We start from the raw sequence: 14,269 nt of genomic DNA, 5'->3' as shown, positions 1-14,269 counted from the left end.
GCACTGCAGACCCAGATCTTATCTTGGCCATCTCCTGGCTGTGTGGCCTTGAATAAGTCACTTAACACCCTCACCCTCAGATTTCTCTTCTGTAAAATGGGATAAAAATATCCACTTGAAGAGGTTTCCACAAAGGTTAAAAATAATGTCTGTAGTTCAACTGCCCAATGTCTAGAATATATTAAGTACACAATAACTACTAATGATTCAAACAAGGACAAGATCAGGGAAAAAACGCTTGTAACGCCGGTAATAGTTTAAAGGAATCCTTGGTAAAAATCTCTGTATAATGCTGGGGTCCCTGGCATTTCCACTTAACAAGTTTCCATTCTCTCAAGAAATGGAACAAATGGATGGATCATGGCCCCTCTCTTCAAGCTGAGTCTGCATTGGGTTGCTGCTTCTTTCTATATCTATTGTGAATGAGAATATGTAAATTCTGCAAATTTCTTGCTTAAAAACCCCTTTATTTAGACATCCCACTTGCTTGCTCTTTGTGAAGTGTATAAGTTAGGAGAAAATATGGCCCTTGGCGTATCTCCCTTCTATAAAAAGGTAAAAGGAAGTTGTAGTTGGATTTCACTCTGAGTTCATCATTCCTGTTCCTAGGAAGTGATAAAAAAAAAAAATAGGGTCACAAGATCCTTCCATTTGCCAGAACTGATACTCTCTCTAGAGGTCTGACATGGGCTTCAAGTGCACCCTCTCTGCATTTGCCCCCAAATCACCAGTGGGCACAGCTGGCTCTAGCTGTTCACAGGACTATTCACAGAATTGAAGAACCTCACCTTCAGGGAGGCTGGAGTCAGAGCAGATAATATCTGGATATTTGGGGGTTAAGGGGTTGAGGATACGAGCACTGATACAATTTCAATAAACAAAAAGATCAATTGTTTTTTGATACACTAGCAAAGCTGGCGGTAGAGCAATGAACTATCAGACAAGGCTCTTGATTTCATGGAGTTTACTAGGAAGGTCAAACTTCATGTAAATGAAGACCTGCTGGAAATACTCATATTCTACTCAAAAATAGCATTTTTCAATATTTAAGAGGTCTTCTTTCTGAATCAGAAAAAGGGAAACCGGGCTTCCCTGGTGGCGCAGTGGTTGGGAGTCCGCCTGCCGATGCAGGGGACACGGGTTCGTTCCCCGGTCCGGGAAGATCCCTCATGCCGTGGAGTGGCTGGGCCCGTGAGCCATGGCCGCTGAGCCTGCGCGTCTGGAGCCTGCGCTCCACAATGGGAGAGACCACAACAGTGAGAGGCCCGCGTACGGCAAAAAAAAAAAAAAAAAAAAAAAAAAAAAAACCAACAAAAAACCTGTGCTCCATGACGGGAGAGGCCACAACAGGGGCCCGCGTACGGAAAAAAAAAAAAAAAAAAGAAAAAAGAGAAACCATGCAACAACCTAATGACAAGACTTTCAAATCTTTGAAAATTTAAATTCCAGTATCAATCCGGAAAATGCGTTTGTTCCCCACCTTCCACCAGTGCGTTTCACAACAGTTTCTGAAATGATATTCTGCCAGAAGATACACTACATCATGATGAGATGGTTTATATTGAGTTTTCTAAAGGAAACAGGTAGGAAATATGAGTGAACTTTAAGAAGCTTAAGACTTAGGAAGAAATATTCATTCGTTTATCCATTCAGCAGTCACTCTTTGCTTTCCTACTGTACATAAGACACTGGGCAGTGCTGAGAATACAAGCAATGGAATAATTTGGAGACGAAAAATTCCTTATGACAACCTATCTGTACTCCACCCAGATTTCTTCTTTCTATCACAAATATATAATGGGAACAATTATTCAATTAGTTCTATACCAATGAATTGTCAATGTGCATAAACCATTTTCTTGTTGAGCTATATTTTGAATGGAAAGAGTGAACTTTTCAACGGCAACACCCATTCGGTGACCTATAAAAGGTTAGCTTTCCTGCGTTGCTGACACTGCACCAGCCCTGGCTGTGGGTCTCTCGAGAAGCACCATGTCACTCTCCGTGCGCACCTCTGGGATACCCCAGTGGCTGTCCTCCCAAAGTGGGACACTGGGCAGAGCCAGGGCCATTTCTGCCTCAAGCATCGGAAGCAGCTATGGGGGAAGTGCCTTTGGCTTTGGAGGCAGCTATGGGGGAGGCTTTTCAGCTGCTTCCATGTTTGGTTCTAGTTCTGGCTTTGGTGGTGGCTCTGGAAGTTCCTTTGCAGGAGGACAGGGCACTGGTTATGGAGGAGCCAGGGGAGGTGGATTTGGGAGCCTGGGGATTGGATTTGGGGGAAGCCCAGGAGGGGGCTCTCTAGGGATTCTCTCTGGCAACGATGGAGGCCTTCTTTCTGGATCAGAAAAGGAAACTATGCAAAATCTTAACGACAGATTGGCTTCCTACCTGGATAAGGTTCGAGCTCTAGAAGAGGCTAACGCTGACCTAGAAAACAAAATTCGAGAATGGTACGAAATACGAGGATCTGGAGACCCACAGAATGATTATAGTAAATATTATCTGTTGATTGAAGACCTCAGGAATAAGGTAACAAAATGGCTTTTTAGAGGGGCTTTGGGAATTATTTTTTACTTTTCTTTTTTGCTATTTCAATATTTTACAGTCATAAAGCACCTAAAACTTAGATATCTTTCCATTCAACTGTATTTGGAATAATTTCTCATCTTACGATATTTAGTTTCATTTTATCATTTACCATAAAGTGATTGTTTTTTACACTACCTTTTCTGGGGGAAATGTATGTTTCTTAATTTTTAAATAATATTCTCTATACATATTTTCTTTTAAAAGTTAACTGCCTTAAACCCTTAATAAAATAGCATTATAACATCACCTAAAATTTTCCTGTCAAAGATATATTTGCAAAACACTATCTTGTACGACCTCACTTCGTGCGTCTTCCCCTGTTTGGCCAGATCATTTCTGACAGCACTGCAAACGCCCAGGTGCTCTTGCAGATCGACAATGCAAGATTGGCTGCTGAAGACTTCAGAATGAAGTGAGTAGAATAAAAGAAAGACTAATGATGATTGACATGCCCCAGTATCTCTTCTTTTTCTCTATTTTCCTGCCTTCATTGATGGCAAATATTTCCAACCTTCAGCAGTTCACATGCTCCATACATTTAATGTTTTGGTAAATTCACATCGGGCATTCTATTAGAAAGTAACTAGATTCAAACACAATTCACATTACACGTCCTTAGTTATAAAGTACTTAAATCCAGGGCTATGGATTTTCATATTCGACATTTGTTATTGACTCATGTTGTGACATGATAATTCCACCAGTGTCCTAAACCTCAGTCTTCCATGCATCCAAATGAATTACTGATGTTTTTGCCTGGGCGTTAAGTGAAGTGACCTTTTTCCCGATGACACATACAACTAAAATATTAACCAGGCATTTGTTTTTATATTGCCTCCTCCTTCCCCATACACCACCCTCAGACATAAGGAGAAAATACTAACGTCCTTTTTGCTCTGCAAAATTTCCTCACAGGATGTTGCAGTGGTGACGATCCTGAACCTTAGTACGAGTTACTAAAGAAGTCTCACTGTTTTAAATTAAACCATGAATAAAGGTTAAGCAAGACGACTAATTATTATCTAATTTTCAACCGCTTTTAGGATTCCATCAGAAACTCCACCTGGAGAGGGGCTGCTACTTACTGTTCATAGCCAAGGCAGCCAGCCAGAGGGGAAGAGGTAGCCTGGGATGCGGTGCTATTGTGGTTCATCGCTGGTAGAAAAGTATCACTTCCTAATTTGTTCACTTCTCTCCCACTGAGTAGCAACCTGTCATTTAAAAAAAGGAAAAGAAAAAGTTAGAAAAGCAAAAACAGTCTCATGCATTACAATGCTGCTAAATTGATATGCAAAACAGCCCTGAAGATGGCAGGGGGCTTATTCAAATGGGTGTGTGGATTCCCTGGACTGTTTTGCCCTTGGTTTATCAGATACGAAAATGAGCTGGCCCTGTGCCAGAACGTGGAGGCCGACATCAACGGCCTGCGCAAGGTGCTGGACGAGATGACCCTGGCCAGAGCCGACCTGGAGATGCAGATCGAGATCCTGAGTGAGGAGCTGGCCTACCGGAATAAGGATCACGAAGAGGTGAGCCGGAAAGCACAGTTCTCTACGCTGCTTTTTTCTACCAGACTCAGAAATTACAATTTCAAATTTATAAATCTGGAGTTAGAAGAGATATGCATGATACACTATCCCCCTGTTAAGATGACCATTTGTTTTGAAGTTGTGGTGGTGGTTTCTGTTAACGTTTAACACGTTAGAGGCACTTTTTGATTTTGTCGTTTTCATCATTTGGTAAAAGGACAATCAGAATTTTAATTGTCCTGATTTAGTGATTTCTTAAAATATAGTATTTTTATTCATTAGCTAGGGAAAAAATGTTAAAAGGCTGACCTTGCACTATCTAGTGAAAAACATTCTGGAAGGATTGAAGAATTAATCTTTTTGTCATAGAAAATAAAAGGAGATACTTATCAAGAAAAAGATATGGTATTTTTAAAGTTCAAAAATAATAGTCTACCAATAATACATAGTGTTATATATGTTAGAGAAACGAATTATACCCAGTGTAATACACACATGGAACTCTGATATACCACAATGTATATAAGTAATCATGCATGACCCTGGCACTAGGCTCCTAAAGAGCTTTCCAATGTAAAGCAATGACTATGATACAAACTGGGCAAGCCCAGGGACCGTCTGCAGCCCTCGGTTTGGCAGCTGTAGTTGAAAACCCCGGGGACCTTTCCACCAGGCCTTCCCTTCTTGTAAAGTCTGTGGAGCCCCAAGAAGCGGGGCCAACTCATCCATCAGGCATGGTAGGCACAGCACCCAGGACCCGCGGTGAGTTTAGGGGCCCGTGAAAGTGTCTTAAATTCTTTCAAAATCAGAATAAAAATACGAATTTTAGGTAAAAAATGTTTGAATATATTATATTGATAGGTTTGTCTTTATACCAACTATGTTTTGCGGAGGAAGAGGCCCACGAAAGTGACAATGGGCCCCTGCGCCCCTCTCTCTCACTCGCTGTCCCCAGGAGCTCCAAAGCTTCCGGGCCGGCGGCCCAGGCCAGGTCAGCGTAGAAATGGACGCTGCCCCCGGAGTGGACCTCACGAGCCTCCTTAACGACATGCGGGGGCAGTATGAAGCCATAGCCCAGCAGAATCGGGAGGATGCGGAAGCCTGGTTCATTGAAAAGGTACCACTAACAAAGACAAAAGGCGTTAAGACGCTTGCATTAAAGACCGGGGAGAGGCGCAGGGCTGGCTCACATCCTCTCCCCCCTCTTTGCTGTGGCAGAGCGCCGAGCTCAGGAAGGAGATCAGCAGCAACACCGAGGAACTTCAGTCCAGCAAGAGCGTGGTCACCGACCTGCGGCGCGTGCTTCAAACCCTGGAGATTGAGCTCCAGTCCCAGCTCGCCACGGTACGGCGCGCGCCAAAAGGCGCGGCTTCCTTTCGCCTTGCAAAGGAAATGTTGCATCCAAATTAGTAAGGCCATTGGCTGCCTTCCGCATTTCGGTCCCCTCCATTGTTACGTCTGTGCCATTTCCCTCCCCCGTGCAGAAGAAATCCCTGGACGACTCGCTGGCCGAAACCGAGGGCGACTACTGCAGCCAGCTGTCCCAGGTGCGGCAGCACATCGGCAACCTGGAGGAGCAGCTGCTGCAAGTGCGCGGCGACGCCGAGCGCCAGAGCGCCGACTACCAGCTGCTGCTGAACATCAAGGCCCGTCTGGAGCTGGAGATCGAGACCTACCGCCGCCTGCTGGACGGAGAAGCCCAAGGGTGAATAGATAACTGAGGCTGAAAATAACCTCAATGGCTGACGGCCCATGGACACTGATGCAGTTTGAGGGCAATAGAAGTGGGAAGGGTTCTTTAGTTGACAGAAGATAACACATCTAGTAAAGACATGCCCTAGATTTGTTAAACGCTCTACATTTTGCAAAGTGTTGTCACCCGTTATCTTCCCTGATAACAGTTAATAAAATGCTGGGATGAACAATGGCATCGCAGACAGAGGCATGCTGCAGATGAGTATTAGAAAAATCAACCGTCCGAGCTCTGACGTTAATGCCCCGATGCTGAGAATGACATCAAATCACAGCCACGCAATCACCTCAGACCTACTGTAGCGAACTTTCCAAAAGTAATAACAGCCTGGACTAGTGGGAAGAATTCAGGACTGTAAATCAGGAAACCAGATCTTCCATTAATTGCCAGTTTGCTTCACTTTAAGAGCCCATTTTAGGCAGGGTTTGAAAGCAAAGGTGCACTGCACCAGCTGATTACTCTCAGGGTGCATCATTCAATCATTCTTAATCAAGAAATGTATAATACTTTCTCCAGCTGGCCATTTTTTAAGCTCAAATAGCAAATTCCTTATTCCCTCTCATTCCAGAAAGCATCATGCGATATCAACTCCCTTGTTTTCTTTACAGTGACTGTTTGGATGAAAGTTCCCGTGTGACAGCCTCCAACTCTCAAGCACCATCAACTGATTCCTCCAAAGGTAGGCAGATTCCCTAAGAAGCACTTGGAATAAGTCAGAATCACATCTGTTAATGACTAAAACTGTAAGATCTCACTGAATATTGCAGTGTTATTACTAATTTAAAGTTAAAGTATATTTGTATTCAAAGAAAAAATATTTATGCATTCCTGAAGAAAAATGAGTAGTCTGTTCTGTGTTAAAACTTTTGGCAAGCTCAGGAAGGAAAAAAAAATCTACAAAGTATTATGAGACTCATAAACACTTTTTAAATTTTAAAAAGAAAAATATTTTCATTTGTGCACAACACTGAATACATTTTATTAAATAAAATGCATTTCATTTAGAATGCAAAAGTCACTTTTGAAAGTTTAAATTTGATGGACTGTATCAGTCAATACCTAATTTAGAAGCTTAAGTTAAACAACCAATTTTAGATGAATATTTGAAACACTAACTTTTGCCCTCTTTGTTCCATTTTTATCTTTAGACCCTACCAGAGCCCGAAAAATCAAGACAATTGTGCAGGAAGTGGTGAATGGTGAGGTGGTCTCCTCCCAAGTTCAGGAAATTGAAGAATTAATATAAAATTTCACAAGATCTGCCCCATGATTGTTTCCTTAGGAACAAGAAATTTACAAGTAGAAATTATTCCTTTTAGAGTAAGATGATACATTAGTTCAATCTCGATTTCTGTTTGTTTGATTTTCTTTGGATTCCCTATTCACTTTGAGCCTTTTTTGGCCTTCTGAAACAAAATTTAATTACAAATAATTGTGGAAATGTTGGTCTTTATAACAAATCAAAATTGCCTTACATCTTTCTGGACCTAGAGTAGTCTTTTAATAAACTTTCTTCTAGTGACCTGGAACATATTTTTAATCACCGGACTTTGATCAAGTAGCATGTTTTCAAAAAGTTAATCTTAATAAAAGATGAATGGTAATAATGTGAAGTGTGTACCTCCTTGACTCCAACAATAGTGTCAAGGGCATAGAGAGAGGTTTGTGAAATACTAATTATTAGTATTAGATAAACACGGAGATAAAGATGTTGAAGTGGGAGATTAAGTTAAGAAGATTCTTTTAGAAGTTCTTTCCTTTTTACATCAGCCCATCAAGGTTACAAAAAAAAATTGTATTGTTCACTACACGGGATAACATTTGTCCTGTTCTTTTTCTAGCACTTTCTTTCATTCAATGAAGAACCACTTATGAACTCCCATAGTGTGCCCAACTCAAGCCTCGAAGGTGAATAAAGATATGGTCCTTGCCTGAAGGAGTTCCCAGTTGAGGGCAGAGAGAGACATCTACTGGGAACAGTGATACAGTGAGATAGGGCGGATGGAAGTTCAAAGGACGCTTGGAGGGAGAAAAATTTGTGAGGAGGCAACAAAATGCTTCATACAGAAACCAACCAGGCAGAGAAGGGAGAAAGGGAACAGAGGAAGCACATAAGAAAAGTCACAGGGGCGTAGACAAACACTGCTTTGATGGCCCTTCTCCTATTGGGCACCAGCAAGGCCCAGGGTGGGGTTTCTACTGGGGTGGGGCAGACCCACAAGTCAATAACAGATGTCATGTTCTGGGTTGGGGCAGAAGGTGGGCAAAGTCTAAGCCTGAGTAGACTGTGGTTCAATCTGGGTTGCCAAATTCAAAACCCTAAAAGGAAAATGAGAGCAAGATTTAACAATTAAGAGCCTGATTTCTGAAGCCAGACTGGGTTCAAATTCTGACCCTAATACTTAAGAGCAAGTAACTCAACCTCTTGCCTGCTTCTGTTTCCTGATCTTTAAAGTGGGGTGAGTTTGTGAAGATTAAGTGAGGTAACATACATAAAACAGTAGGAACGGTCCCTGGCACTTAGAAGTACTCAATATTTGTGTCCTATTATTATTTACTCTGTGTAACCAAAATGTTATGGAGAAACCAGGGGACCTGATAAGCGAGGAGCGTCAAAGGAGCAGAAAGGAGAGGAGAGAGTCAGGCAAGCCTGGAGGCATTCCAGCACTGGGTGCAAAAGCCCACAGAAGATTATTATGTCATTTTCAGCTGACTTGCTTCCGTATGCAGCTTTCTGAAGCCACACTTCTTTTTAAATTTGCTAGTGATCTCAGATGCTCCATCATCTTACTTTATTATGCACGGCAATTCAGCTCTCTGTCTAGACCTCACCTTCCAGAACTAATGCTAGGAGAACCTTACCTTTCAGACCTAAAGAGATTATCAAGGTCTTTTCCTGCACAAGCTCCACAGCCCCCAAGTAATAAATGATGCCACTTCCTGGTACTCGAAAGTGGCTGCAAATAGTTACTGCTTTAAACAGCATCTGTTTTCCTTACAACTACATCTGAATTGTGTGAAACTCCAAAGTCGAAAGGGATTTCGACTTTGTATAAAGTCGGTGGTCATTTCTTAGCTATTATCCTAGTTTCTCGGCCTTCCCTTCTTTTGGGAATACCTTCTCTACTGGGCTCCCAAAGGCATCACCTCACTGGAAGCTTTTTCTCAGACTCTTCTTTGTGGTTTCTGAATGTTGACTTAATCCTATTGTCTTCTCTCTCTACACTCGCTCCCTAGGTGGCCTCATCTAATCCCATGGCTTTAAAGTAACCATCTATGGATGGATGTTACCTAGACTCATTGTGGTGATCATTTCCCAATGTATACAAATATTAAATCATTACGTTGTATACCCAACACTATTAATATAATGTTATATGTCAATTATACCTCAATGAAATAAATAGATAAAGTAACCACTCCTTGTGGTAACCTCCAAGATGGTCCAATGAGCCTCACCTCCTGCTACTCATGCCCCTGAGCATTGTTCCCTCCCACAAGGAGTAAAGCAGACCTACTGAAGGAGTGACAGTGTGTGAATTCCAAGGTTAGGTCACAAAAGCATTTCCGTCTGGCTTGGTCTCTTGGATTGCTCATTCTGGGGGAAATTGGCTGCCCTTAAGTTATACTGTGGGAGAAAAATGTATTTTAAAAAAATCAGTGATTTCACAAAATTTCCCACTGAAGAGCCAATAGCTAGCATCTCCTGGAATAGCCAGCAAGTTAAAAATCACAATCCTATTCTGATAAAATCTTAGAATATTCTACAGTCTTCAGCTGGCAAAGGAAGCATTAGATTTCTTATTATTTAAGTCCTCTTTACCCTATTCTCACTGCCAAGAAACACAGTTAGCATAGAATCCTTATCATGAAAGTCTAGGCCTCATTCACTACACCACAAGCCCTAATTCAACACAGATGTGAAAGGTTCTTTCAGACTCAGCAATTAATGAATTGCAGAAATGAGAGGTCTGTCTTAAAGGAAAATAACTCATAAGAAAAAACCCAGGCATAGGATCAGAAAACAAAAACAAGCATATCATTATGATTATTTTAAAATCTAAAATTTTATTAATTTAAATTTTAACTTTTATCTGCATTTACTGTGCGGGTAGGCTAGAGAAAGTTCTGGAACATATTGTATATACTAAATTGTTTGAGTGGTTATCTCTTGGAAATTAATCAAGGTGTTTGAAGAATATTTTTTCTTTTGTACATTTTTAAAATGCTTAACAAACAGTATATGCAACTCTGACAATTAGAGGGAAAATGAATTTTAGTTATCCAGAACAAATGGGTTTGCAAGTAGGTCACAGTAAAAAGGGAACCATCTAGAAAACAATCACACATTGCCAAAGCAGTCAAATCTTCAGGCTTTGTAAGAGTGCCACCTACTTGAATCTCAGGATATGAACCTTAAAAAAAATTAATCCTGCTTTTTAAGCCACTTGCGATATGCTGGATACTACAAAATGGGTTTGGGATTTGCTTGTTTGTTTGTTTTAAGAAAGAGAGAAAGAAAAGAGAAGTTTAAAAGTATCAACTTAATAAATTAACACTTTCTTATTTAAATAAGTGGTATTAGTTTCCAGAAAGTCCACCAGTAAAGAGGCAAGTTCTATAAGGCATAAAGTAAAAAAGAAAGCTAGTAGTTATTTACAGTGTAGAGAACCAGACAGCCAGTCTGAACTACCTAGTCTTTTAAAAATATACTCAAACATCAAATGAAAAAAATGTATTCACATACCTAAGTAAATGGCTTTTTAATGGGGTAGTAAATATTTCTTAAATCTTGGTACTGGATCTAAGATTAAAATGTCATTGTTTAATATTAGTATCATAAACTCAATATCAAACTAAAAACCATTAGTATCCTAATTAAATGTATCCTCTCCATCACTACAACTTTTTAATAAAAGCTATGGCTGCAACATTCAGCAACATATTTATAAAAGGATTTTTTATGACCAGAATTCACAGTTGAAAAATAATCACCTGGTGAATGGATAAATTATGGTACATCCATACGATAGAATACAACCTACCCATAAATAAGGATGTACACAAAAACAACATGGATGAATTTCAAGACCATTATGCTGAACAAAAGAAGCTAGACACAAAAGAATATATAGTGTATGATTCCATTTATAGGAAACTCTGTGGGGGGGGGGAATCTAATCCACAGTGACATAAAACAGATCAGTGGGGACTTCCCTGGTGGTCCAGTGGTTAAGAATCCGCCTTCTAATGAAGGGGCCTGGGGTTTGATCCCTGGTGGGGAAGCTAAGATCCCACATGCCGGGGGGCAACTAAACCTGCGAGCTCTGGAGCCCCTGTGCCATAACTAGAGAGAAGCCCGCCCACACGCTCTGAAGCCAGTGCACCACAGCTAGAGAGAAGCCTGCAGTTCGCAATGAAAGATCCCGCATGCCACAACGAAGATCCACGTGCCACAACTAAGACCTGACCAGCCAAATTAAAAAATAAATTAAAAAAATAAAAAACAGATCAGCGGTGGTGGTCCAGTGGTAAAGGCTCCACACTTCCAATGCAGGGGGGAAGGTTTTGATCCCTGGTCCGGGAACTAAGATCTGCATGTCGCGTGGCCAAAGAAAAAAACAGAAAGAAAAAAAACCCCCAAAAAACAGATCAGTGGTTGCCTGGTCTGAAATTGTTGGTGAAGTGCGGGTTAACCGGTTAACTAGGAAGGGTCACAAGAGAACATTTAAGATTAATGGAAATGTTCTGTATCTTGATTATGGTGATGGTATATCCATTACTCAAAATTCTTCAAACTGTACAATTAAAATGGATACCTTTTGTTGCATGTAAATCATATTTCAAAGTTGATTTTTAAATAATAATAGTAATTTAATAGTCTGTCTTCATGACGATGCTGTGTTGAAAGCATGAAGAGGCTATGTAGGATAATCAATCATGTGCTAGGGCAGGCTTGCACCTGCTCTTAAGTGCTGATTGATAAATATTCAGGAATTTTCCAAGCTGGCTATTAAATCATTGGTAACTTGAAACTGGCCATGATGGCAATACCTACACTATGGGACTTGGGCTCTACTTATGTATTCCCCTAGAGAGCTGGTTTAAACCAGCACACGACGGAGCACAGTAGTTAAAAATACAGATGCGAGGCTGATGCCTGGGTTTGGGTTCCAGCTCTGCCATTTTCCACTGGTTTTATTTACCCCTCTGTTCTTCAGTTCCTTGGTCTGTAAAAACCAAGGCAATAATAGTACCACATTTCACAGAATAAGCACTAACTAAATGGTAGCTGTTATTATTATAGAGAGAAAAAACAAAGTTTCTCTACAACTAAAGAAATTAATTTGCAGATTTCCTCTCAGACCCCTAGACTTATTTATTCTTTTCCTTCTCTTCATGCGAACTCCCAAACAATTTCAATTTCAAAAAAGAAATGTGCAATTTTCTTTTTCCCCTGAAATATGTCTCCTTAGCTGACTGCTAAGAGGTCAAATTTTCTCACAGGATATATTGGTGTAATAATATTTATCCTCCCTACATCACAAGCTGTTGCGAGCTTCAAAAAGGCCAATTTCTGTGAAAGAGCTTTGTAAGCTACAAATCATGTCAGAACTGTAAGATGTTAATGTTAACGCCACTGCTCAGATTGAAGGGGAGGGTTCTACAAGTAAACAGATGGCATAGAAAACAGGTTGAGGAAAATCTTAGGACTTCTGGGGATTATCATTCACAATTTTCAGGGTTTTTTTTTTTTTTTTTTTTTGCTTTAACATGCGTGGTATAACTGTTAGCAAAATCCTGAGTAAGTGTAATGCTTTACACACATGCACTAGGTTGCAAAATTCAGAGTAAATATTTAAACTCTATAGAATGCAAACACAGGGCCACCAGGCCTTTTAGAAACCACTCTTGCACTCTGGTCTTCCTTCAAATTAAATTAACTGTGGATTTTTAGTTGCTAAAACATGCCATTGTTTACGCTTCACTATGCATATATTCTTAAAGAAATGCATTTTTTTTCAAAATCATGAAAGCAGACTTGTAAATAAAACAGTCCATGCAGAGACAATGGGGTCTAACAGATAGAAACCAGATGGTATTTCAGGCTTCATTCAGTGAGTTATTATTTTACTCAAAACAAGCTACTCAACTTGAGATGATTTACCTTCACAAAAAGACAATAACAATATCACATATAATCACATTAGCCCAGCATTTTGAAATTCTCATGAAAAATACCATAAACACAGGGTATTATGAACTTGGCTGGTCAGAATATATTCATTTTAGTTATCAGCTTGGAACCCATTTCCTAAAATTATATATACATGAAGTTTCTGCTGAGGAAAGTGTATCCACTTTGAAATATTTCATTTATTTGAAAATATCCTGGGATTTTTAAAAATCACTTAAGCCTGCAGTTTCACACTTCAAATGAACATAGCTACAAATACAACTTTTTTTAACCAGTTGAAGTGTAATTTTAATTTTTTTAAACAACACCCAGTTTGTATACTTATGGATACATGTGGGGCATCCCATATTCATTTATTTGTGTATTCATTAATTCAACAAATATTTACTTAGCACCATTTATAGATAAGTCTTTACATAGTCCAGTGAAAATGACCACAGTTTTTATGAATTAAGGTAATGCATGATAAGGTTTCATACATTATTTTTCTTTGTTGCATTGGTGCAAATGGAATAAAGTCATCATCATTTTTAATTGGCAAAAGTGATATTGCTCCACACGTGGTATATGCTGATTATTTAACAGGTGTGAGAGGCTTAGTCAATTCCTTCTAGAAGATATGACACTTCCTCATTCATTTTCATGGGTTTGATAAGGTTTTTTTTTTTTAAGATTTTTTGATGTGGACCATTTTTTTATTGAATTTGTTACAGTACTGCTTCTGTTTTATGTTTTGTTTTTTTGGCCCCAAGGCATGTGGGATCTTAGCTCCCCAACCAGAGATCAAACCCACACCCCCTGCATTGGAAGACGAAGTCTTAACCACTGGACCTCCAGGGAAGTCCCTGGGTTTGGTAAGTTTTAAAAGGAGCAATCCATACTCTTAAATATTTTGAGGGCATATTTTTAAAGTATTATCATCTTAAATATTTAGTTACATTTTGTTTGTTTGTTTTTTGTTTTTGTTTTTTGGGTTTTTTTTTTTTTTTTTTTTTTTTTTTTTTTTTTGCGGTATGCGGGCCTCTCACCGTTGTGGCCTCTCCCGTTGAGGAGCACAGGCTCCGGACGCGCAGGCTCAGCGGCCATGGCTCACGGGCCCAGACGCTCCGCGGCATGTGGGATCTTCCCGGACCGGGGCACGAGCCTGTGTCCCCTGCATCGGCAGGCGGACTCTCAACCACTGCGCCACCAGGGAAGCCC

At 40.2% G+C, this 14,269-nt stretch overlaps 1 protein-coding gene across 5 annotated transcripts in view; it reads left to right on the top strand.

The window, feature by feature from the left end:
- The first annotated feature begins 1,969 nt into the window (after positions 1-1,969).
- The window catches only part of LOC103086118 (keratin, type I cytoskeletal 12), a 31,554-nt gene continuing 19,254 nt past the window's right edge, over positions 1,970-14,269 (top strand). For 4 of the 5 annotated variants that reach the window (XM_007465212.1, XM_007465210.1, XM_007465213.1 and 1 more), the window contains exons 1-6: positions 1,993-2,529; positions 2,919-3,001; positions 3,962-4,118; positions 5,074-5,235; positions 5,337-5,462; positions 5,603-5,823. In XM_007465212.1, coding sequence (XP_007465274.1) covers positions 1,993-2,529; positions 2,919-3,001; positions 3,962-4,118; positions 5,074-5,235; positions 5,337-5,462; positions 5,603-5,823 — 1,286 coding nt within the window. Of the gene's footprint in view, positions 2,530-2,918; positions 3,002-3,961; positions 4,119-5,073; positions 5,236-5,336; positions 5,463-5,602; positions 5,824-6,479; positions 6,551-7,019; positions 7,553-14,269 lie in introns of those variants that run through there. The other variant, XM_007465209.1, reaches the window with a different exon arrangement.

Source organism: Lipotes vexillifer, unplaced genomic scaffold, assembly GCF_000442215.2.
Source record: "Lipotes vexillifer unplaced genomic scaffold, Lipotes_vexillifer_v1.1 scaffold591, whole genome shotgun sequence".
NCBI lineage: Eukaryota > Metazoa > Chordata > Mammalia > Artiodactyla > Lipotidae > Lipotes > Lipotes vexillifer.
Note: the sequence above shows the minus strand (reverse complement) of the source record. Positions and strands in the feature narration are given on the sequence as shown.